The sequence below is a fragment of the Heterodontus francisci genome, unplaced genomic scaffold (genome assembly GCF_036365525.1).
Source record: "Heterodontus francisci isolate sHetFra1 unplaced genomic scaffold, sHetFra1.hap1 HAP1_SCAFFOLD_1804, whole genome shotgun sequence".
NCBI lineage: Eukaryota > Metazoa > Chordata > Chondrichthyes > Heterodontiformes > Heterodontidae > Heterodontus > Heterodontus francisci.
The window spans coordinates 18,059-40,262 of NW_027140630.1; the positions used below are offsets into that span (position 1 = coordinate 18,059).

General features: G+C 54.1%; 1 protein-coding gene across 1 annotated transcript in view; it reads left to right on the forward strand.

Moving 5' to 3' along the window:
- Positions 1-18,074, forward strand: part of LOC137360349 (integrin beta-7-like) — a gene marked incomplete at its 5' end in the record, with an annotated part of 36,127 nt that extends 18,053 nt beyond the window's left edge. The window contains 8 exons of the mRNA XM_068025787.1: positions 3,121-3,210; positions 3,408-3,545; positions 3,954-4,153; positions 8,428-8,648; positions 10,566-10,785; positions 13,606-13,808; positions 14,475-14,638; positions 14,941-18,074. Of these exons, the coding sequence (XP_067881888.1) occupies positions 3,121-3,210; positions 3,408-3,545; positions 3,954-4,153; positions 8,428-8,648; positions 10,566-10,785; positions 13,606-13,808; positions 14,475-14,638; positions 14,941-15,006 (1,302 nt within the window). The remainder of the gene's footprint in view (positions 1-3,120; positions 3,211-3,407; positions 3,546-3,953; positions 4,154-8,427; positions 8,649-10,565; positions 10,786-13,605; positions 13,809-14,474; positions 14,639-14,940) is intronic.
- Between the last annotated feature and the right edge of the window lie 4,130 nt (positions 18,075-22,204).

The following is a 22,204-nucleotide window of genomic DNA, read 5'->3' on the forward strand; positions in this document are numbered from 1 at the left end:
TCCCAGTTTCTCTCTCTCTGTCTCACTCTCTAACTCCCAGTTTCTCTCTCTCTGTCTCACTCTCTAACTCCCAGTTTCTCTCTCTCTCCCTCACTCTCTAACTCCCAGTTTCTCACTCTCTCTCTCACTCTCTAACTCCCAGTTTTCTCTCTCTCTCTCACTCTAACTCCCAGTTTCTCTCTCTCTCTCTCACTCTCTAACTCCCAGTTTCTCTCTCTCTGTCTCACTCTCTAACTCCCAGTTTCTCTCTCTCTCCCTCACTCTCTAACTCCCAGTTTCTCACTCTCTCTCTCACTCTCTAACTCCCAGTTTTCTCTCTCTCTCTCACTCTCTAACTCCCAGTTTATTTCTCTCTCTCTCACTCTCTAACTCCCAGTTTTCTCTCTCTCTCTCACTCTCTAACTCCCAGTTTCTCTCTCTCTCCCTCACTCTCTAACTCCCAGTTTCTCACTCTCTCTCTCACTCTCTAACTCCCAGTTTTCTCTCTCTCATTCTCTAACTCCCAGTTTCTCTCTCTCTCTCTATCTCCCAGTATCTCTCTCTCTCCCTCACTCTCTAACTCCCAGTTTCTCTCTCTCTCTCTCTCTCTCCCAGTTTCTCTCTCACTCTCTCTCTCACTCCCAGTTTCTCTCTCACTCTCTCTCCCTCACTCTCTAACTCCCAGTTTCTCTCTCTCTCTCTCTCTAACTCCCAGTTTCTCTCTCACTCTCTATCTCCCAGTTTCTCGCTCCCTCCCTCACTCTCTAACTCCCAGTTTCTCTCTCTCTCTCACTCTAACTCCCAGTTTCTCTCTCTCTCTCACTCTAACTCCCAGTTTCTCTCTCTCTGTCTCACTCTCTAACTCCCAGTTTCTCTCTCTCTGTCTCACTCTCTAACTCCCAGTTTCTCTCTCTTTCACTCTCTATCTCCCAGTTTCTCGCTCCCTCCCTCACTCTCTAACTCCCAGTTTCTCTCTCTCTCACTCTAACTCCCAGTTTCTCTCTCTCTGTCTCACTCTCTAACTCCCAGTTTCTCTCTCTCTCTCTCTCACTCCCAGTTTCTCTCTCTCTCTCTCTCACTCCCAGTTTCTCTCTCACTCTCTCTCCCTCACTCCCAGTTTCTCTCTCTCTCTCTCACTCACTCGCTCTCTAACTCCCAGTTTCTCTCTCTCTCTCTCTCTCTCACTCTAACTCCCAGTTTCTCTCTCTCTGTCTCACTCTCTAACTCCCAGTTTCTCTCTCTCTCTCACTCCCAGTTTCTCTCTCACTCTCTCTCCCTCACTCTCTAACTCCCAGTTTCTCTCTCTCATTCTCTAACTCCCAGTTTCTCTCTCTCTCTCTCACTCTCTATCTCCCAGTTTCTCTCTCTCTCTCTCACTCTCTATCTCCCAGTTTTTCTCACTCTCTAACTCCCAGTTTCTCTCTCTCATTCTCTAACTCCCAGTTTCTCTCTCTCTCTCTCTATCTCCCAGTATCTCTCTCTCTCCCTCACTCTCTAACTCCCAGTTTCTCTCTCTCTCTCTCTCCCAGTTTCTCTCTCACTCTCTCTCTCACTCCCAGTTTCTCTCTCACTCTCTCTCCCTCACTCTCTAACTCCCAGTTTCTCTCTCTCTCTCTCTCTAACTCCCAGTTTCTCTCTCACTCTCTATCTCCCAGTTTCTCGCTCCCTCCCTCACTCTCTAACTCCCAGTTTCTCTCTCTCTCTCACTCTAACTCCCAGTTTCTCTCTCTCTCTCACTCTAACTCCCAGTTTCTCTCTCTCTGTCTCACTCTCTAACTCCCAGTTTCTCTCTCTCTCCCTCACTCTCTAACTCCCAGTTTCTCACTCTCTCTCTCACTCTCTATCTCCCAGTTTCTCGCTCCCTCCCTCACTCTCTAACTCCCAGTTTCTCTCTCTCTCACTCTAACTCCCAGTTTCTCTCTCTCTGTCTCACTCTCTAACTCCCAGTTTCTCTCTCTCTCTCTCTCACTCCCAGTTTCTCTCTCTCTCTCTCTCACTCCCAGTTTCTCTCTCACTCTCTCTCCCTCACTCTCTCACTCCCAGTTTCTCTCTCTCTCTCTCACTCACTCGCTCTCTAACTCCCAGTTTCTCTCTCTCTCTCTCTCTCTCACTCTAACTCCCAGTTTCTCTCTCTCTGTCTCACTCTCTAACTCCCAGTTTCTCTCTCTCTCTCACTCCCAGTTTCTCTCTCACTCTCTCTCCCTCACTCTCTAACTCCCAGTTTCTCTCTCTCATTCTCTAACTCCCAGTTTCTCTCTCTCTCTCTCACTCTCTATCTCCCAGTTTCTCTCTCTCTCTCTCACTCTCTATCTCCCAGTTTTTCTCTCTCTCTCTCACTCTCTAACTCCCAGTTTCTCTCTCTCATTCTCTAACTCCCAGTTTCTCTCTCTCTCTCTCTATCTCCCAGTATCTCTCTCTCTCCCTCACTCTCTAACTCCCAGTTTCTCTCTCTCTCTCTCTCCCAGTTTCTCTCTCACTCTCTCTCTCACTCCCAGTTTCTCTCTCACTCTCTCTCCCTCACTCTCTAACTCCCAGTTTCTCTCTCTCTCTCTCTCTCTCTAACTCCCAGTTTCTCTCTCACTCTCTATCTCCCAGTTTCTCGCTCCCTCCCTCACTCTCTAACTCCCAGTTTCTCTCTCTCTCTCACTCTAACTCCCAGTTTCTCTCTCACTCTCTCTCCCAGTTTCTCTCTCACTCTCTCTCCCAGTTTCTCTCTCACTCTCTCTCCCAGTTTCTCTCTCACTCTCTCTCCCAGTTTCTCTCTCACTCTCTCTCACTCACTCTCTCTCTAACTCCCAGTTTCTCTCTCTCTCTCTCTCACTCCCAGTTTCTCTCTCACTCTCTCTCCCTCACTCTCTAACTCCCAGTTTCTCTCTCTCTCTCACTCCCAGTTTCTCTCTCACTCTCTCTCCCTCACTCTCTAACTCCCAGTTCTCTCTCTCTCTCACTCCCAGTTTCTCTCTCACTCTCTCTCCCTCACTCTCTAACTCCCAGTTCTCTCTCTCTCTCACTCCCAGTTTCTCTCTCACTCTCTCTCCCTCACTCTCTAACTCCCAGTTCTCTCTCTCTCTCTCACTCATTCTCTCTCTAACTCCCAGTTTCTCTCTCTCTCTCTCACTCTCTCTCTCTCTCTCTCTACAGGAGCTCAGTCAGCTGATCCCAAAGTCTGCGGTTGGAGAATTGAAGGAAGATTCCAGTAATGTGCTCCAGCTGATAACAGAGGCATATAACGTGAGCAATGGTCGAGGGTCAAGAGACCTGGGGGAGGTGGGGTGGTCCTGGGATCAAGGAGGGGCGATTGGAGGGACAGGCTGACGTTGTGGGTCGGGACAACTGGGTGGGGATTCTGGGGTCAGGGTCGAGGGTCGTGCTGCGGTTGTAGTTGGAGAGGTCGCTGAGATTTCCAATGTCCCTCTGCTCCTTGTCAGAATCTGTCGTCCACCATCAATCTGGAACATTCTAAGCTGCCGGACGGACTCTCGGTCCGATTCGAGTCCCACTGCAGGAACCAGACAATCGTTCACAGTGGCCGAGGGGAGTGTTCGGACGTCCACATCAACGAGGAGGTGAGTGATGTCTGCGCGCTCGCCCAGACAGTGGACACTGACCAGTGGGCCCCAACGGGTAGGCATTGACTGGTCACTCACTGCCATTGACTGGTGGGCGCTGACCAGTCACTCATTGACACTGACTGGTGGGTGCTGACTGGTCACTCGTTGGCACTGACCAGTGGGCAATTACCAGTCATTCATTGGCACTGACTGGTCACTCACTGGTACTGAGCAGTTGGTGCTGACCAGTGACCAGTCACTCATTAGCACTGACTGGTGGCCGCTGACTGGTCACTCATTGGCACTGACTGGCAGGTGCTGACCAATGACTACTGACCAGACACTCATTTGCACCGGGTGGCAGGTACTGACCGGTGGGCTCTGACAAGCGGGCACTGACCGGTCACTCATTGTCATTCACAGATCAGCTTCACAGTGACAGTCTCGGCCTCGAGCTGTCTCCCCTCCCAGGAGCAATTCGAGCTGCGGATCCTGGGATTCACGGAGAAGCTCGGAGTCCGGGTCGAGACCCTGTGCAGCTGTGAGTGCGGCGACGAGGGGCTCAAGGGCGGCTACGAGCACTGCAGCCAGGGCCAAGGCACACTCAGCTGTGGCCAGTGCAGGTAAATCATCTCAACACTGCGGGGGGTGGGGAGGGGGTGCATGGGGGAAGGAACTGTCCCGGCTGAGAGGGTGACACTGGGTTGTTGGTGGGGGGGGGGGCAGTGATTGGCGGGCTCTGACCGGTCACTCATAGGCACTGACCAGTGACCACTGACCAGACACACATTGGCACTGACTGGTGGGTGCTGACCACTCATCAGTCACTCATTGGCACATATGAACTAAATGGGTGACCCCTAGTTCTAGATTCTCCCACAAGGGGAAACATCCTTTCCACATCCACCTGTCAAGACCCCACAGGATCTTGTAGGTTTCAATCAAATCACCTCTCATCCTTTGAAACTCCAATGAATACTGACCCAACAAAAGAACAAAGAACAGTACAGCACAGGAACAGGCCATTCGGCCCTCCAAGCCTGCGCCGATCTTGATGCCTGCCAAAACTAAAACCTTCTGCACTTCCGGGGACCGTATCCCTCTATTCCCTTCCTATTCATATATTTGTCAAGATGTCTCTTAAACGTCGCTATCGTATCTGCTTCCACCACCTCCCCCGGCGGCAAGTTCCAGGCACTCACCACCCTCTCTGTAAAGAACTTGCCTCGCACATCCCCTCTAAACTTTGCCTCTCACCTTAAACCTATGTCCCCTAGTAACTGACTCTTCCACCCTGGGAAAAAGCTTCTGACTATCCACTCTGTCCGTGCCGCTCATAACTTTGTAAACCTCTGTCATGTCGCCCCTCCACCTCCGTCGTTCCAGTGAAAACAATCCGTGTTTATCCGACCTCTCCTCATAGCTAATGCCCTCCAGACCAGGCAACATCCTGGTAAACCTCCTCTGTACCCTCTCCAAAGCCTTCACATCCTTCTGGTAGTATGGCGACCAGAATTGCACGCAATATTCCAAGTGTGGCCTAACTAAGGTTCTGTACAGTTGCAGCATGACTTGCCAATTTTTATACTCTATGCCCCGACCAATGAAGGCAAGCATGCCGTATGCCTTCTTGACTACCTTATCCATCTGTGTTGCCATTTTCAGTGACCTGTGGACCTGTACGCCCAGATCTCTCTGCCTGTCAATACTCCTAAGGGTTCTGCCATTTACTGTATACTTCCCACCTGCATTAGACCTTCCAAAATGCATTACCTCACATTTGTCCGGATTAAACTCCATCTGTCATTTCTCCGCCCAAGTCTCCAACCGATCGATATCCTGCTGTATCCTCTGACAATCCTCATCATTATCCGCAACTCCACCAACCTTTGTGTCGTCTGCAAACTTACTAATCAGACCAGCTACATTTTCCTCCAAATCATTTATATATACTACAAACAGCAAAGGTCCCAGCACTGATCCCTGTGGAACACCACTAGTCACATCCCTCCATTCAGAAAAGCACCCTTCCACTGATACCCTCTGTCTTCTATGACTGAGCCAGTTCTGTATCCATCTTGCCACCGTACCTCTCATCCCATGTTACTTCACCTTTTGTACCAGTCTGCCATGAGGGACCTTGTCAAAGGCTTTACTGAAGTCCATATAGACAACATCCACCGCCCTTCTCTCATCAATCATCTTTGTCACTTCCTCAAAAAACTCGATCAAGTTAGTGAGACACGACTTCCCCTTTACAAAACCATGCTGTCTCTCACTAATAAGTTCATTTGTTTCCAAATTGGAGTAAATCCTGTCCCGAAGAATTCTCTCTAATAATTTCCCTACCACTGACGTAAGGCTCACTGGCCTATCATTTCCTGGATTATCCTTGCCACCCTTCTTAAACAAAGGAACAACATTGGCTATTCTCCAGTCCACTGGGACCTCACCTGTAGCCAATGAGGATGCAAAGATTTCTGTCAAGGCCCCAGCAATTTCTTCCCTTGCCTCCCTCAGTATTCTGGGGTAGATTCCATCAGGCCCTGGGGACTTATCTACCTTAATGTTTTTCAAGAAGCCCAACTCCTACTTTTTGATATCGACATGACTGAGACTATCTGCACTCCCTTCCCTAGGCTCATCATCCACCAAATCCTTCTCTTTGGTGAATACTGATGCAAAGTACTCATTTAGCACCTCGCCCATTTTCTCTGGCTCCACACATAGATTCCCATCTCTGTCCTTGAGTGGGCTAACCCTTTCCCTGGCTACCCTCGCTCTTTATATACATATAAAAAGCCTTGGGATTCTCCTTAATCCTGTTTGCCAATGACTTTTCATGACCCCTTTTAGCCCTCCTGACTCCTTGCTTAAGTTCCTTCCTACTTTCTTGATATTCCTCAAGGGATTCGTCTGTTCCTAGCCTTCCAGCCCTTACAAATGCTTCCTTTTTCTTTTTGACTAGGCTCACAATATCCCGCGTTATCCAAGCTTCCCGAAACTTGCCAAACTTATCCTTCTTCCTCACAGGAACATGCTGGTCCTGGATTCTAATCAACTGACGTTTGAAAGACTCCCACATGTCAGATGTTGATTTACCCTCAAACAGCCGCCCCCAATCTAAATTCTTCAATTCCTGCCAAATATTGTTATAATTAGCCTTCCCCTAATTTAGCATCTTCACCCGAGGACTACTCTTATCCTTATCCACAAGTACCTTAAAACTTATGGAATTATGGTCACTACTCCCGAAATGCTCCCCCACTGAAACTTCGACCACCTGGCCGGGCTCATTCCCCAATACCAGGTCCAGAATAGCCCCATCCCTAGTTGGACTATCTACATACTGTTTCAAGAAGCCCTCCTGGATGCTCCTTACAAATTCTGCCCCATCCAAGCCCCTATCACAAAGTGAGTCCCAGTCAATATTGGGGAAGTTAAAATCACCCACCACCACAACCCTGTTACCTTTACATCTTTCCAAAATCTGTCTACATATCTGCTCCTCTACCTCCCGCTGGCTGTTGGGAGGCCTGTAGTAAACCCCCAACATCGTGACTGCACCCTTCCTATTCCTGAGCTCCACCCATATTGCCTCGCTGCATGATCCCTCCGAGGTGTCCTCCCGCAGTACAGCTGTGATATTCTCCATAACCAGTAATGCAACTCCCCCACCCCTTTTACATCCCCCTCTATCCCGCCTGAAGCTTCTAAATCCTGGAACATTTAGCTGCCAATCCTGCCCTTCCCTCAACCAAGTCTCTGTAATAGCAACAACATCATATTTCCAAGTACTAATCCAAGCTCTAAGTTCATCTGCCTTACCTGTTATACTTCTCGCATTGAAACAAATGCACTTCAGATCACCAGTCCCGCTGTGTTCCGCAACATCTCCCTGCCTGCTCTTCCTCTTAGTCTTACTGGCCTTATTTACTAGTTCCCCCTCATTTATTTCACTTGCTGTCCGACTGCTCTGGTTCCCACCCCCCTGCCACACTGGTTTAAACCCTCCCGAGTGACGCTAGCAAACCTCGCAGCCAGGATATTAGTGCCCCTCCAGTTTAGATGCAACCTGTCCTTCTTGTACAGGTCCCATCTGTCCCTGAAGAGATCCCAATGGTCCAGATATCTGAAACCCTCCCTTCTACACCAGCTGTTCAGCCACGTGTTTAGCTACACGATCTTCCTATTTCTAGCCTCACTGGCACGTGGCCCAGGGAGTAATCCCGAGATTACAACCCTAGAGGTCCTGTTTTTTTAAACTTACAACCTAACTCCCTGAACTCCCCCTGCAGGACCTCGTCACTCTTCCTGCCCAACCTTGCCTCTTAAGATAACCCGCTCGTCCCAGGAATCAGTTGCGTGAACCTTCTCCGTTTCCAATGCAGTGAACCCTTTCTTAAGCGAGGAGACCGAAACTGTACACAATGTGGTCTCACCGATGCCCTGTGCAGCTGTAGCAAAACGTCTCTGCTTTTATATTCCATTCCCCTTGCAATAAACCACAACATTGCATTTGCCGTGCCTGCATTCTAGCTTTTTTTTGTATTTCGTGCCCTCGGACACCCAGATTCCTCTGCATCACCATACCTGCGGTCCAGTCATCCAAGTCATTGAGATAAACTTCAAAATGTTGAGGCCCCAGAACCGATCCCTGCGTCACACCACTCGTTACACCTTGCCAACCAGAAAATGACCCATTTATGCCTGCTCTCTCTTTCATCGGGACCAATCGGGAATCAGGGCTGACCCGGCAAAATGCATATGGTGGAGGGGAGGGTGGCCGGGGCGGGGGGTGGGGGGAGGGGGGAGCGGACTGACTTCTCCGAGTTGATGTAACCCTCTCTCGCTCTCTCTTCCCCTCGCCTCCACCACTCCCCCCCGCCCCACACAGCTGCCATGCCGGATACGTGGGCAAGTTCTGCGAGTGCTCCCAGGGGTCCACGGAGGCCGTGGACCTGACGGAACTCTGCCGGAAGGACAACGGATCGGCCGTGTGCGGGGGTCACGGCGACTGCCTCTGCGGCCTGTGCGCCTGCGACGGACACCTGCGTGGGCAGTTCTGCGAGTGCGACGATGCTAGCTGTACCAGGGTCAACAACAAACTGTGCAGCGGTACGAAGCATAACCAGCCTCGCCCTCGGTGGACGAGGGGTGGGCGCGGCTAGGAGGAGGAATCGCGTACGAGGGTGCAGGGGCCGGAATATCATTCAGATCGGGAGAGAGAGAGAGAGAGAAAGAGAGGGATGAAGGCGCTGGGAGGACAGGATCATGGGGAAACGGATGGCAGGAAAGTAGTCTTTCCTGGTAACTCTCCCCTGCTTCTGCTCTGTCCTTCACCCAGTGCAGCTACAGCACCGACACCTACCCGACCGTGTGGAAAATTGCCCAGGTATGTCCTGTCCACAAAAAAGCAGGACAAGTCCAACCCGGCCAATTACTACCCCGTCAGTACACTTCTGATCATCGATAAAGTGAAGGAAGGTGTAATTGACAGTGCTATCAAACAGCACTTGCTCAGCAATTGGTAGGAAAGTAACTTGTGAAGAGGACATAAGGGGGCTACAAAGGGATTTAGATCGGTTAAGTGAGTGGGGCAAAGACCTGCTCAGTGACGCTCAGTTTGGGTTCTGCCAGGGCCACTCAGCTCCTGACTTCATTACAGCCTTGGTTCAAACATGGACAAAAGAGCTGAACTCAAGAGGTGAGGTGAGAGTGACTGCCCTTGACATCAAGGCAGCATTTGACCGAGTATGGCATCAATGAGCCCTGGCAAAACTGGAGTCAATGGGAATCAGGGGGAAAACTCTCCGCTGGTTGGAGTCATACCGAGTGCAAAGGAAGATGGTTGCGGTTGTTGGAGGTCAATTATCTGAGCTCCAGGACATCACTGCAGGAGTTCCTCAGGGTAGTGTCCTAGGCCCAACCATCTTCAGCTGCTCCATCAATGACCTTCCTTCAATCATAAGGTCAGAAGTGGGGATGTTCGCTGATGATTGCACAATGTTCAGCACTGTTCGCAACTCCTCAGATATTGAAGCAGTCTGTGTAGAAATGCAGCAAGACCTGGACAATATCCAGGCTTGGGCTGATAAGTGGCAAGTAACATTCGCGCCACACAAGTGCCAGGCAATGACCATCTCCAACAAGAGAGAATCTAACCATCTCCCCTTGACATTCAATGGCATTACCATCGCTGAATCCCCCACTATCAACATCCTGGGGGGTTACCATTGACCGGAAACTGAACTGGAGTAGCCATATAAATACCGTGGCTACAAGAGCAGGTCAGAGGCTGGGAATCCTGAGGCGAGTAACTCACCTCCTGACTCCCCAAAGCCTGTCCACCATCTACAAGGCACAAGTCAGGAGTGTGATGGAATACTCTCCACTTGCCTGGATGGGTGCAGCTCCAACAACACTCAAGAAGCTCGACACCATCCAGGACAAAGCAGCCCGCTTGATTGGCACCCCATCCACAAACATTCACTCCCTCCACCACCAACGCACAGTGGCAGCAGTGTGTACCATCTACAAGATGCACTGCAGCGACTCACCAAGGCTCCTTAGACAGCACCTTCCAAACCCGCGACCTCTACCAACTAGAAGGACAAGGGCAGCAGATGCATGGGAACACCACCACCTGCAAGTTCCCCTCCGAGTCACACACCATCCTGACTTGGAACTATATCGGCCGTTCCTTCACTGTCGCTGGGTCGAAATCCTGGAACTCCCTTCCTAACAGCACTGTGGGTGTACCTACCCGCACATGGACTGCAGCGGTTCAAGAAGGCAGCTCACCACCACCTTCTCAAGGGGGCAATTAGGGATGGGCGATAAATGCTGGCCTGGCCAGAGACGCCCACATCCCATGGATGGATAAAATAAAATTGTTTTCTGGGATTCTGATTGCCTTGTTCTGGGTTTGCTGTATTTGTAGCGTTAGTAACTCAGTCTCTTTCACCCAATCCCTCTCTCTCCCCTCACCCTTCATACCTAACCCCCTCCTATGTTCCCTCTCACTCTCTGTAGGTAATGGGAAGTGTTCCTGTGGTAAATGTGACTGTTTCTCCGACTACACGGGGGAGGCTTGCGACTGCTCCAGGCTCAACAGCAGCTGCCTCCTGTCGGATGGTTCCGTCTGCAGCGGACACGGTGAATGTATATGCAACCAGTGTGAGTGCAAGTCTGGATACCAAGGCCCAACCTGTGACAGGTGTATTACCTGTCCAACCGTGTGTGAACGTCACAGGTGAGACCCGCGGACAGTGTCGAGGGAGCTTTACTCTGTACCTAATCCCGTTTTTTTTTAAAGGTGGCCTTTATACCCCAGGCCCCTTTTATATACATTTTAAAATAACTTTATTAAAAACGGATAAATAAACCAAAAACTCAAATTAAAATGCCATTCTCGGCGTCGACGATGCACTCCAGTCCCTGCGGTGCCCACCGGTCGCGGAAGGCCTCAAGCGTACCGGCGGACACCGCCTGCTCCTTCTCCAGGGACACCCGGGCGCGAACGTAACCGCGGAAGAGGGGCAGGCAATCGGGGAGGACGGAACCCCCCCGACGGCCCGCTGCCTGGACCTCTGAATTGCCACCTAGGCCAGGCCCAGGAGCAGACCGACGAGGAGATCCTCCTCCCGGCCCACGCCCCCTCCGCACTGGGTGCCCAAAGATCAGGAATGTGGGACTGAAGTGCAGCCAGAACTTGAGGAGCAGCCCCTTCAAATACTCAAAGAGGGGCTGCAACCTCGCACACTCCATATAAACGTGGAACACGGACTCGTCCAGGCCGCAGAAAGTACAGGCGCCCTGGGAGTCTGTGAAGCTGCTTAAAAGTCTATTGCACAGGACTGCTCTGTGCAACACCCTCCACCCCCGGTCCCTGATGTAAAGGGGGAGGTCTCCCGCGTAGAGAGACCTCCATCGGGGTTTCCCCTCGCCGCCAGATGGCAGTTCTTATGAACGTGCCCCACCCCTTGCAGGCATGGCACCGCGCCCCGTCCGAGGTCCAGAAGATGCGGTAGGACGCCCCCTGGAACTCCACACTGAAGTGGCCCTCCAAGACCTCCTCCCGCACCAGCTGCATGAATAGCTGGCGGCGGAAGGAGTACACATGCCGGAGGCTGTTCTCCCAAAGTCCGAGCGGGACTGGGGTGATCCCCGACCTCACCTCCCCCAGATGGTGCAGATGGGGGAGGAGGAGCTCACTGGGAATGAAGGGCGGGACGTTTGATAGCATGATCCGCTGTGCAGTGGCCCCCAGCGGGTCTACTGGCAGGAAGGTTCCCCAGTGAGCCCCTGACTCAGGGCCAGGGACACCGCCCGCTCGGTCTTCAAAAAGAACACAGCCTTCCCATACATCTTTGAGGCCGCAACAATGGCCGAGGGGCCGACAACCTCGGCCATTGCCTTTACGCAGGCCTCGATAGACATGTTGGGGTGGGGATAGCTCTTCACCCCATGGCTGGATGTTATTAATTTAAAGGGTGACGGGGCCACGTGGGCAGCCACAGAGGCTGCAGCTGCATAGGTAGTAGAGGGCCCCGCCACCGGTGATGAAGGGCTTGCCATGGGTCTAAGAGCTAAACCCACCCCGAATTGTCTGCTTGCAAATCGAACAAAATGAAAGGTTCGCAAGAAATACTGAAAAAAAAACAAATAACTGGTTAGGGGAGAGGCTGACGGTATAAAAGAGAGGGAAAGACAGGCTGTAAGGGATGAGTCACAGAGTCATAAAACACAGAAACAGGCCCTTCGGCCCATCGTGTCAGTGCCAGCCATCAAGCACCTATCTATTCTAATCCCATTTTCCAGCACTTGGCCCGTAGCCTTGTATGCTATGGCGTTTCAAGTGCTCATCTAAATACTTCTTAAATGTTGTGAGGGTTCCTGCCTCTACCACCCCCTTCAGGCAGTGTGTTCCAGATTCCAACCACCCTCTGGGTGAAAAAGTTTTCCTCAAATCCCCTCTAAACCTCCTGCCCCTTACCTTAAATCTTTGCCCCCTGGTTATTGACGCCTCCGCTAAGGGTAAAAAGTTTCTTCCCATCTATCCAATCACTGCCCCTCATAATTTTGTAAACCTCAATCAGTTCCCCCCCTCAGCCTTCTCTGCTCGAAGGAAAACAACCCTCGCCTATCCCAGTCTCTCTTCATAGCTGAAACGCTCCAGCCCAGGCAACATCCTGGTGAATCTCCTCTGCACCCTCTCCAGTGCAATCACATCCTTCCTATAGTGTGGTGACCAGAACTGTACACAGTACTCCAGCTGTGGCCTAACTAGTGTTTTATACAGCTCCGTCATAACCTCCCTGCTCTTATATTCTATGCCTCGGCTAATAAAGGCAAGTATCCCATATGCCTTCCTAACCACCTTATCTACCTGTGCTGCTGCCTTCAGTGATCTATGGACAAGTACACCAAGGTCCCTCCGACCCTCTGTACTTCCTGGAGTCCTACCTACTTGCTTTCCAGAGGTGGTGCACACAGCACACTTAAAACAGTCTTTGCCAGCACACTTGGTCTTGTGGTTGGGGGAGGTGTCTTCACCTGGGTCAGCTGAAGCTGCCCAGGCACTATCTATCCCCTTCCGTCTCTTTAGTCGGGCAGCTTCAGCTGACCCGGGCTGGGCAATTGGGGTGGGGAGGGAGCTTCCCTGTGTGCGTGTTGCAGCAGCACAGATCCCTGCTGAATTGGCAGCCCCACCCCTTGTTGTTCCGGCCACTTGTTCCTCCCCCAACAGTCCAAAGCAAACGACTGGTGTTCAGCACCCACCTCCAGGCAAAGCCTTGTTTCCAACCAAAGTCTCTTTTGTTGTTGAAGCTTTCCCTCTGCTGGGTTGTAACTGCTCTCCCGTGCTCGGTCTAGCTCCTCTCTCCACCACTGCAGCCTCCAACTGCCAACAGCACTGTCAGCTGAGGCTTGTTGCTGCAATCAGCACTCAGCACTTTAAAATCAAGCAACAGCCAACCCATTTTTTTTTTTTGGGAGTGTTTGATGGGGGACAGTGTAGAGGGAGCTTTACTCTGTATCTAACCTGCGCTGACTCGGTTCTGTTTCCCTGCAGGGACTGTGCCGAGTGTTTAGCGTTCCAGTCGGGGCCGCTGCAGGGGACATGCGACATAAACTGCTCCAGCGTGACTGTGGAAATTGTGCGGAAGTTTCCGGGAGACAGGCTTGTCTGCACCGAGAGAGCAAGCGACACGGAGCTGATCGAGTTTGTGGTGGAGGAGCGAGACGCAGGCACGCACCTGCGAGTCCGCCAGAGAGGCAGGTGGAGCGTAGATTCGGCACACGGGACTGGGGGGTGGGGGGGGGGGGGGGCGGGGCAGGGGGGCCGCAGGATCGGGGGAGGCCCCAGCGCCTTTTATCCCCTCAGGACGTACTTCTGAAGTGCGGTCGCTGTTGTAATGGAGGAAGGGCGGCAGCCAATTTGCGCACAGCAAGATCCCACATGCAGCAGTGTGATAAATGACTGGATCATTCTTTTCTTCAAGTGATGTTGGTTGAGTGATAGATATTGCCCGCGGGACTCCGACAATGCGGCGCTCCTCCAGCACTGACCCTCCGACAGGGCGGCGCTCCCCCGGCACTGACCCTCCGGCAGGGCGGCGCTCCCCCGTACGTACGTACGCACGCCCGTTTCTGTGTTGAACAAGGACTGGCGCTGACCGTCTCAGCGTGTTAAGCGGTGGAGCGGCCTCTGGCGTTGTTAACTCCGCGTCCTGTGGACCTACGATGCGCCACCCAATGGCCACGGCCTGGCACTGCGGCATCACGCGACCCGTTTACATGGCGGCCCCAGCATTGTCGAATGTTTACATAGGTCACGGCGAGTTTCCGGTCAACGCCTCTCAGTTTGTCAGCACCCCCCTTCTCCTCACTCTGCTTTTTTTTCCCCCCACTCTCTCTCTCTCTCTCTTATTCTCCGGTCAGCCTTGGCGAAAGACAAGAGGGCGATTGTGATCGGCTCGACGATGATGGGAATTGTCCTGATCGGCCTGGTGCTGCTGGGGATCTGGCGCGGGATGGTGGAGCTTTACGACCGGCGCGAATACTCCCGCTTTGAGAAGGAGAGGCAGAACGCGCGGTGGAACGAGGTGAGAGAACGCCCCGCCATTCCTCCTCCCTTCCTCCGCACTGACCGCCTCGTACAACGGCGAGACCTGACTGAAGACTAATCCCGCGGGTACGCTGCGCCGTGGCTCCACGACAGCCGCGACGTCCCGCATGTGTGTATAACGATGGGGGAGCGATGGGAAGGGAGACGGGCCGGCTGGCGGGGGTGAGGGGAGCTGTGGGGTGAATCGAAACGGAAGCAGGTTCCACCCTGAGAACTGTACGGGTTTTTGCTCGGAAAAGTTGTGACTCTATTCCTCTCTCTCTCGTCCGATTTCTGCAGGCCGGGAATCCCCTCTTCAAGAGCGCCACCACGACAGTCGTGAACCCCCAGTTCCAGGAGGAATAGCCGAGCCCGGTTTCCCCTAAAATCCAAAACCTTCCCCCCCTCACCCCCTGGGACCACGGTCGACTGAGAGCGAACAGGAGACCAGAGTGGAACGGAGACGCCCAATCGACAGCAAGAGGGAGAGGACAGGGTGGAGGTGGTGGAGGGTGACGTGTTTAGAATGAGAGTTTACGCAAAGGGGTTGGGGATGGGAAGGGCTCCCCGAATACTGGGGAGAAGGGAGGGGTTGTGGGGAAGAGGAAGAGAAGGAGGAAGGGGTGGGGGGGGGGGGGGGCAAGAGGTCGAAGGGGGAAATAGCAAAGGAATTTTCATCTTTCACAACCTCAGCAATTTGCCAAAACGACTCACGGCCGACCAACTACTGAGACCCACAAACGGCCGAGAGATTGGAACGAAGGCACCCCTTAACCCCCGTAGACTCACTGGAAAATTCAACAAGCAAAATGAGGGCAGGGGAATTCACTCACTGGCTCGATGGAAACTCCCTCTCTTTATTCCTCTGCTCAATCATTTATTTATTTAATTGTGTTGCTGCAATATATTTGCTCGCCCGTCCCCCCCCCACCCCCCACCCACCCATCAACTGGCAGTGTTGGGGACAGTGTAGAGGGAGCTTTACTCTGTATCTAACCCCCCGTACTGTACCTGTCCTGGGAGTGTTTGATGGGGGACAGTGTCGAGGGAGCTTTACTCTGTATCTAACCCCCCCGTACTGTACCTGCCCTGGGAGTGTTTGATGGGGGACAGTGTAGAGGGAGCTTTACTCTGTATCTAACCCCCCCGTACTGTACCTGTCCTGGGAGTGTTTGATGGGGGACAGTGTTGAGGGAGCTTTACTCTGTATCGAACCCCCCCGTACTGTCCCTGTCCTGGGGAGTGTTTGATAGGGGACAGTGTAGAGGGAGCTTTACTCTGTATCTAACCCCCGTTTTTTTTTGTTGGGAGTGTTTGATGTGGGACAGTGTAGAGGGAGCTTTACTCTGTATCTAACCCCCCGTACTGTACCTGTCCTGGGAGTGTTTGATGGGGGACAGTGTAGAGGGAGCTTTACTCTGTATCTAACCCCCCGTGCTGTACCTGTCCTGGGGAGTGTTTGATGGGGACAGTGTAGAGGGAGCTTTACTCTGTATCTAACCCCCCGTGCTGTACCTGTCCTGGGGAGTGTTTGATGGGGGACAGTGTAGAGGGAGCTTTACTCTGTATCTAACCCCCCGTACTGTCCCTGTCCTGGGGAGTGTTTGATGGGGACAGTGTAGAGGGAGCTTTACTCTGTATCTAACCCCCGTTTTTTTTTTTTGTTGGGAGTGTTTGATGTGGGACAGTGTAGAGGGAGCTTTACTCTGTATCTAACCTCCGTTTTTTTTTGTTGGGAGTGTTTGATGGGGGACAGTGTAGAGGGAGCTTTACTCTGTATCTAACCCCCCGTGCTGTACCTGTCCTGGGGAGTGTTTGATGGGGTACAGTGTAGAGGGAGCTTTACTCTGTATCTAACCTCCGTTTTTTTTTGTTGGGAGTGTTTGATGAGGGACAGTGTCGAGGGAGCTTTACTCTGTATCTAACCCCCCCGTACTGTACCTGTCCTGGGGAGTGTTTGATGGGGGACAGTGTAGAGGGAGCTTTACTCTGTATCTAACCCCGTACTGTACCTGTCCTGGGAGTGTTTGATGGGGGACAGTGTAGAGGGAGCTTTACTCTGTATCTAACCCCCGTACTGTACCTGTCCTGGGAGTGTTTGATGGGGGACAGTGTAGAGGGAGCTTTACTCTGTATCTAACCCCCGTACTGTACCTGTCCTGGGGAGTGTTTGATGGGGACAGTGTAGAGGGAGCTTTACTCTGTATCTAACCCCCCGTGCTGTACCTGTCCTGGGGAGTGTTTGATGGGGGACAGTGTAGAGGGAGCTTTACTCTGTATCTAACCCCCCGTACTGTACCTGTCCTGGGGAGTGTTTGATGGGGGACAGTGTCGAGGGAGCTTTACTCTGTATCTAACCCCCCCGTACTGTACCTGTCCTGGGGAGTGTTTGATGGGGGACAGTGTCGAGGGAGCTTTACTCTGTATCTAACCCCCCCCGTTTTTTTTTTTTCTTTTTCTTTTTTTTTTAGGGAGCTTTACTCTGTATCTAACCCCCCCGTGCTGTACCTGTCCCTGGGGAGTGTTTGATGGGGGACAGTGTAGAGGGAGCTTTACTCTGTATCTAACCCCGGTTTTTTTTTTGTTGGGAGTGTTTGATGGGGGACAGTGTAGAGGGAGCTTTACTCTGTATCTAACTCCCCGTACTGTACCTGTCCTGGGAGTGTTTGTTGGGGACAGTGTCGAGGGAGCTTTACTCTGTATCTAACCCCCGGTACTGTACCTGTCCTGGGAGTGTTTGATGGGGGACAGTGTAGAGGGAGCTTTACTCTGTATCTAACCCCCCGTACTGTACCTGTCCTGGGAGTGTTTGATGGGGGACAGTGTAGAGGGAGCTTTACTCTGTATCTAACCCCCGTACTGTACCTGTCCTGGGAGTGTTTGATGGGGGACAGTGTAGAGGGAGCTTTACTCTGTATCTAACCCCCGTACTGTACCTGTCCTGGGGAGTGTTTGATGGGGGACAGTGTAGAGGGAGCTTTACTCTGTATCTAACCCCCGTACTGTACCTGTCCTGGGGAGTGTTTGATGGGGGACAGTGTAGAGGGAGCTTTACTCTGTATCTAACCCCCGTACTGTACCTGTCCTGGGGAGTGTTTGATGGGGGACAGTGTAGAGGGAGCTTTACTCTGTATCTAACCCCCCGTACTGTACCTGTCCTGGGGAGTGTTTGATGGGGGACAGTGTAGAGGGAGCTTTACTCTGTATCAAACCTCCCCGTGCTGTACCTGTCCTGGGAGTTTTTGACGGGATTAAAATATTTCCTCTTGTCATGCACCAATTAGGTGCCAGGTTACTGATCTGATACTGATGTAGAAACTGAAAGGGACAATATGATTTGCCGACTCGTGTTCTCAGGGGAACAGGAAATGAGCCAAATCTTGTTTGAACTGAAATTAATTCTCTGAATAAATTCACTTGGGGCAAATGCTAAATTTGGATATGTTGAAATTATTGAACATATTTCTTGTAACACCCCTGTCCGTCCACCTGCGATACAACTACCATCCCTATCTAAATAACGCTCCTGTATATGAATTGAAAACGTTGAACCTCGAGGACAGGAAACAGCGATTCGCAGTAAATGGTTGTTTTTCAGACTCGAGGGCTGGGAGGCAGGGGTGTTTTCCCCCAAGGGTCAGTGCTGGGGCTGCTGGTTTTTCTTTTTCACGCTGTCGGTCAATGAATCGGATCTTGGAACGCAGAGTACAATTTCTAAATTTGCCGGTGATAACAAACTTGGAGGTGCAACCAACCAGCGAGGACGATGTGGACCGCCTTGCAACAGGGGCGTAGACGGGCTGGCAGAACGGGCAGGTTGGAGACGCTGGGTTTGTTCCCCTTTAGAACAGAGGCGATGGAGAGGAGATTTGATGGAGGTGTACAAGATTACGACAGGTTGACACAAGGTGGACAATGCAGTTCCGATTAGCTGATGGTGCAAGGATTGAAGGTTTTGGGCAAAGAGATGCAGGGGAAACGTGACGAAGAACCTTTTTTTACGCAGCGGGTGGCAATGACCCGGAACTCGCTGACCGCGAGGGGGGTGGAAGCGGAGACGGCCGATGGCTTCAGGAGAATGTCGGACGGGCACCTGCGGGAAACAGACTGCGGGAAACAGACTGCTCCCCACCACCCCCCCCCCCCCCCCCCCGACCGCCCCTCAGGACATCCCAGAACGCCTCACGGCCGGTGATGTGCTTCTGCAGTGCCGGGGGCTGAGGCGGGAAACGCAGCAGCGCAATTTGTGCACAGCAAGATCCCACAAGCAGCGCTGTGATAAATGACCCCGGTCATCGGTCTCAGTGATGTTGGTTTGACGGTACATATCGGCCCCAGGACACCGGGCAGAACTGTCCCATCCCCCACACCCACTCCCCCAACTGCTCTTCTTCCAAATAGTGGCCGTGGGATCTTTCACACCCACCCGAGAGTGCAGACGGGGGCCTCGGGTTAAGGTCTCACCTGAAAGATGGACCCTCCGACAGTGCGGCACTCCCTCAGGACTGACCCTCCGACAGCGCGGCGCTCCCTCAGTACTGACCCTCCGACAGTGTGGCGCTCCCTCAGCACTGACCCTCCGACAGTGCGGCGCTCCCTCAGTACTGACCTTCCGACAGTGCGGGGCTCCCTCAGGACTGACCCTCCGACACTGCGACGCTCCCTCAGCACTGACCCTCCGACAGTGTGGCGCTCCCTCAGCACTGACCCTCCGACAGTGCGGCGCTCCCTCAGCACTGACCCTCCGACAGTGTGGCGCTCCCTCAGCACTGACCCTCCGACACTGCGACGCTCCCTCAGTACTGACGCTCCGACAGTGCTGCGCTCACTCAGTACTGACCCTCCGACAGCGCGGCGCTCCCTCGGTACTGACCCTCCGACAGTGCGGCACTCCCTCAGTACCGACCCTCCGACAGTGCGGCGCTCCCTCAGTACTGACCCTCCGACAGTGCGGGGCTCCCTCAGTACTGACCCTCCAACAGTGCGGCACTCCCTCAGTACTGACCCTCCGACACTGCGACGCTCCCTCAGTACTGACGCTCCGACAGTGCTGCGCTCACTCAGTACTGACCCTCCGACAGCGCGGCGCTCCCTCGGTACTGACCCTCCGACAGCGCGGCGCTCCCTCAGTACTGACCCTCCGACAGTGCGGCACTCCCTCAGTACTGACTCTCCGACAGTGCGGCGCTCCCTCAGTACTGACCCTCCGACAGTGCTGCGCTCCCTCAGCACTGACCCTCCGACAGTGCGGCGCTCCCTCAGTACTGACCCTCCGACAGTGCGGCACTCCCTCAGCACTGACCCTCCGACAATGCGGCACTCCCTCAGTACTGACCCTCCGACAGTGCGGCGCTCCCTCAGTTCTGACCCTCCGACAGTGCGGCGCTCCCTCAGTACTGACCCTCCGACAGTGTGGCGCTCCCTCAGTACTGACCCTCCGACAGTGCGGCACTCCCTCAGCACTGACCCTCCGACAGTGCGGAGCTCTCTCAGTTCTGACCCTCCGACAGTGCGGCACTCCCTCAGCACTGACCCTCCGACAGTGCGGCGCTCCCTCAGTTCTGACCCTCCGACAGTGCGGCGCTCCCTCAGTACTGACCCTCCGACAGTGTGGCGCTCCCTCAGTACTGACCCTCCGACAGTGCGGCGCTCCCTCAGTACTGACCCTCCGACAGTGCGGCACTCCCTCAGCACTGACCCTCCGACAGTGCGGTACTCCCTCAGTACTGACTCTCCGACAGTGCGGTGCTCCCTCAGTACTGACTCTCCGACAGTGCGGCACTCCCTCAGCACTGACCCTCCGACAATGCGGCACTCCCTCAGTACTGACCCTCCGACAGTGCGGCGCTCCCTCAGTTCTGACCCTCCGACACTGCGCGCCGCATCCCCTCAGTACTGACCCTCCGACATGCGGCCGCTCCCTCAGTTCTGACCCTCCGACAGTGCGCCCTCCCTCAGACTACCCTCCGACCCACCGACGCCCTCAGTACCAGACCCTCTCCGACATGCAGCGCACCCCTCAGTACTGACACCTCCGACAATGCCGCACTCCCCCTCAGCACTGACCCCCTACACAGCGCACTCCCCTCAGTACTACCCCTCCGAACAGTGCCGACACCTCCTCATTCTGACCCACCGACACGGCTGCTCCCTCAGTACTGAAACCCCCCCCTCCTCACCCCCACCCTCGACCCTCCCACCAGCCGCGCTCCCCACAGTACCTAAAACTCACCCCCCCCTAAACCCCCTACCTCGACGTCGGCGCTCCCTCAGTACCTGACCCTCCGACAGTGCGGCGCTCCCTCAGTACTGACCCACCGACAGTGCGGCACTCCCCTCAGCACTGACCCTCCGACAGTGCGGTACTCCCTCAGTACTGACTCTCCGACAGTGCTGCGCTCCCTCAGTACTGACCCTCCGACAGTGCTGCGCTCCCTCAGTACTGACCCTCCGACAGTGCGGCACTCCCTCAGTACTGACCCTCCGACAGTGCGGCGCTCCCTCAGTTCTGACCCTCCGACAGCGCGGCGCTCCCTCAGTACTGACTCTCCGACAGTGCGGCGCTCCCTCAGTACTGACCCTCCGACAGTGCGGCGCTCCCTCAGTACTGACCCTCCGACAGTGCGGCACTCCCTCAGCACTGACCCTCCGACAGTGCGGTACTCCCTCAGTACTGACTCTCCGACAGTGCTGCGCTCCCTCAGTACTGACCCTCCGACAGTGCTGCGCTCCCTCAGTACTGACCCTCCGACAGTGCGGCGCTCCCTCAGTACTGACCCTCCGACAGTGCGGCGCTCCCTCAGTACTGACCCTCCGACAGTGCGGCGCTCCCTCAGTACTGACCCTCCGACAGTGCGGGGCTCCCTCAGTACTGACCCTCCGACAGTGCGGCGCTCCCTCAGTACTGACCCTCCGACAGTGAGGCGCTCCCTCAGTACTGACCCTCCGACAGTGCGGCACTCCCTCAGCACTGACCCTCCAACAGTGCGGCGCTCCCTCAGGACTGACCCTCCGACAGTGCGGCACTCCCTCAGTACTGACCCTCCGACAGTGCGGCGCTCCCTCAGTACTGACCCTCCGACAGTGCTGCACTCCCTCAGTACTGACCCTCCGACAGTGCGGGGCTCCCTCAGTACTGACCCTCCGTCAGTGCTGCACTCCCTCAGTACTGACCCTCCGTCAGTGCTGCACTCCCTCAGTACTGACCCTCCGACAGTGCGGGGCTCCCTCAGTACTGACCCTCCGTCAGTGCTGCACTCCCTCAGTACTGACCCTCCGACAGTGCTGCGCTCCCTCAGTACTGACCCTCCGACAGTGCGGCGCTCCCTCAGTACTGACCCTCCGACAGTGCGGCGCTCCCTCAGTACTGACCCTCCGACAGTGCGGCGCTCCCTCAGCACTGACCCTCCGACAGTGCGGCGCTCCCTCAGCACTGACCCTCCGACAGTGCGGCGCTCCCTCAGCACTGACCCTCCGACAGCGCGGCGCTCCCTCAGTACTGACCCTCCGACAGTGCGGCGCTCCCTCAGTACTGACCCTCCGACAGTGCGGCGCTCCCTCAGTT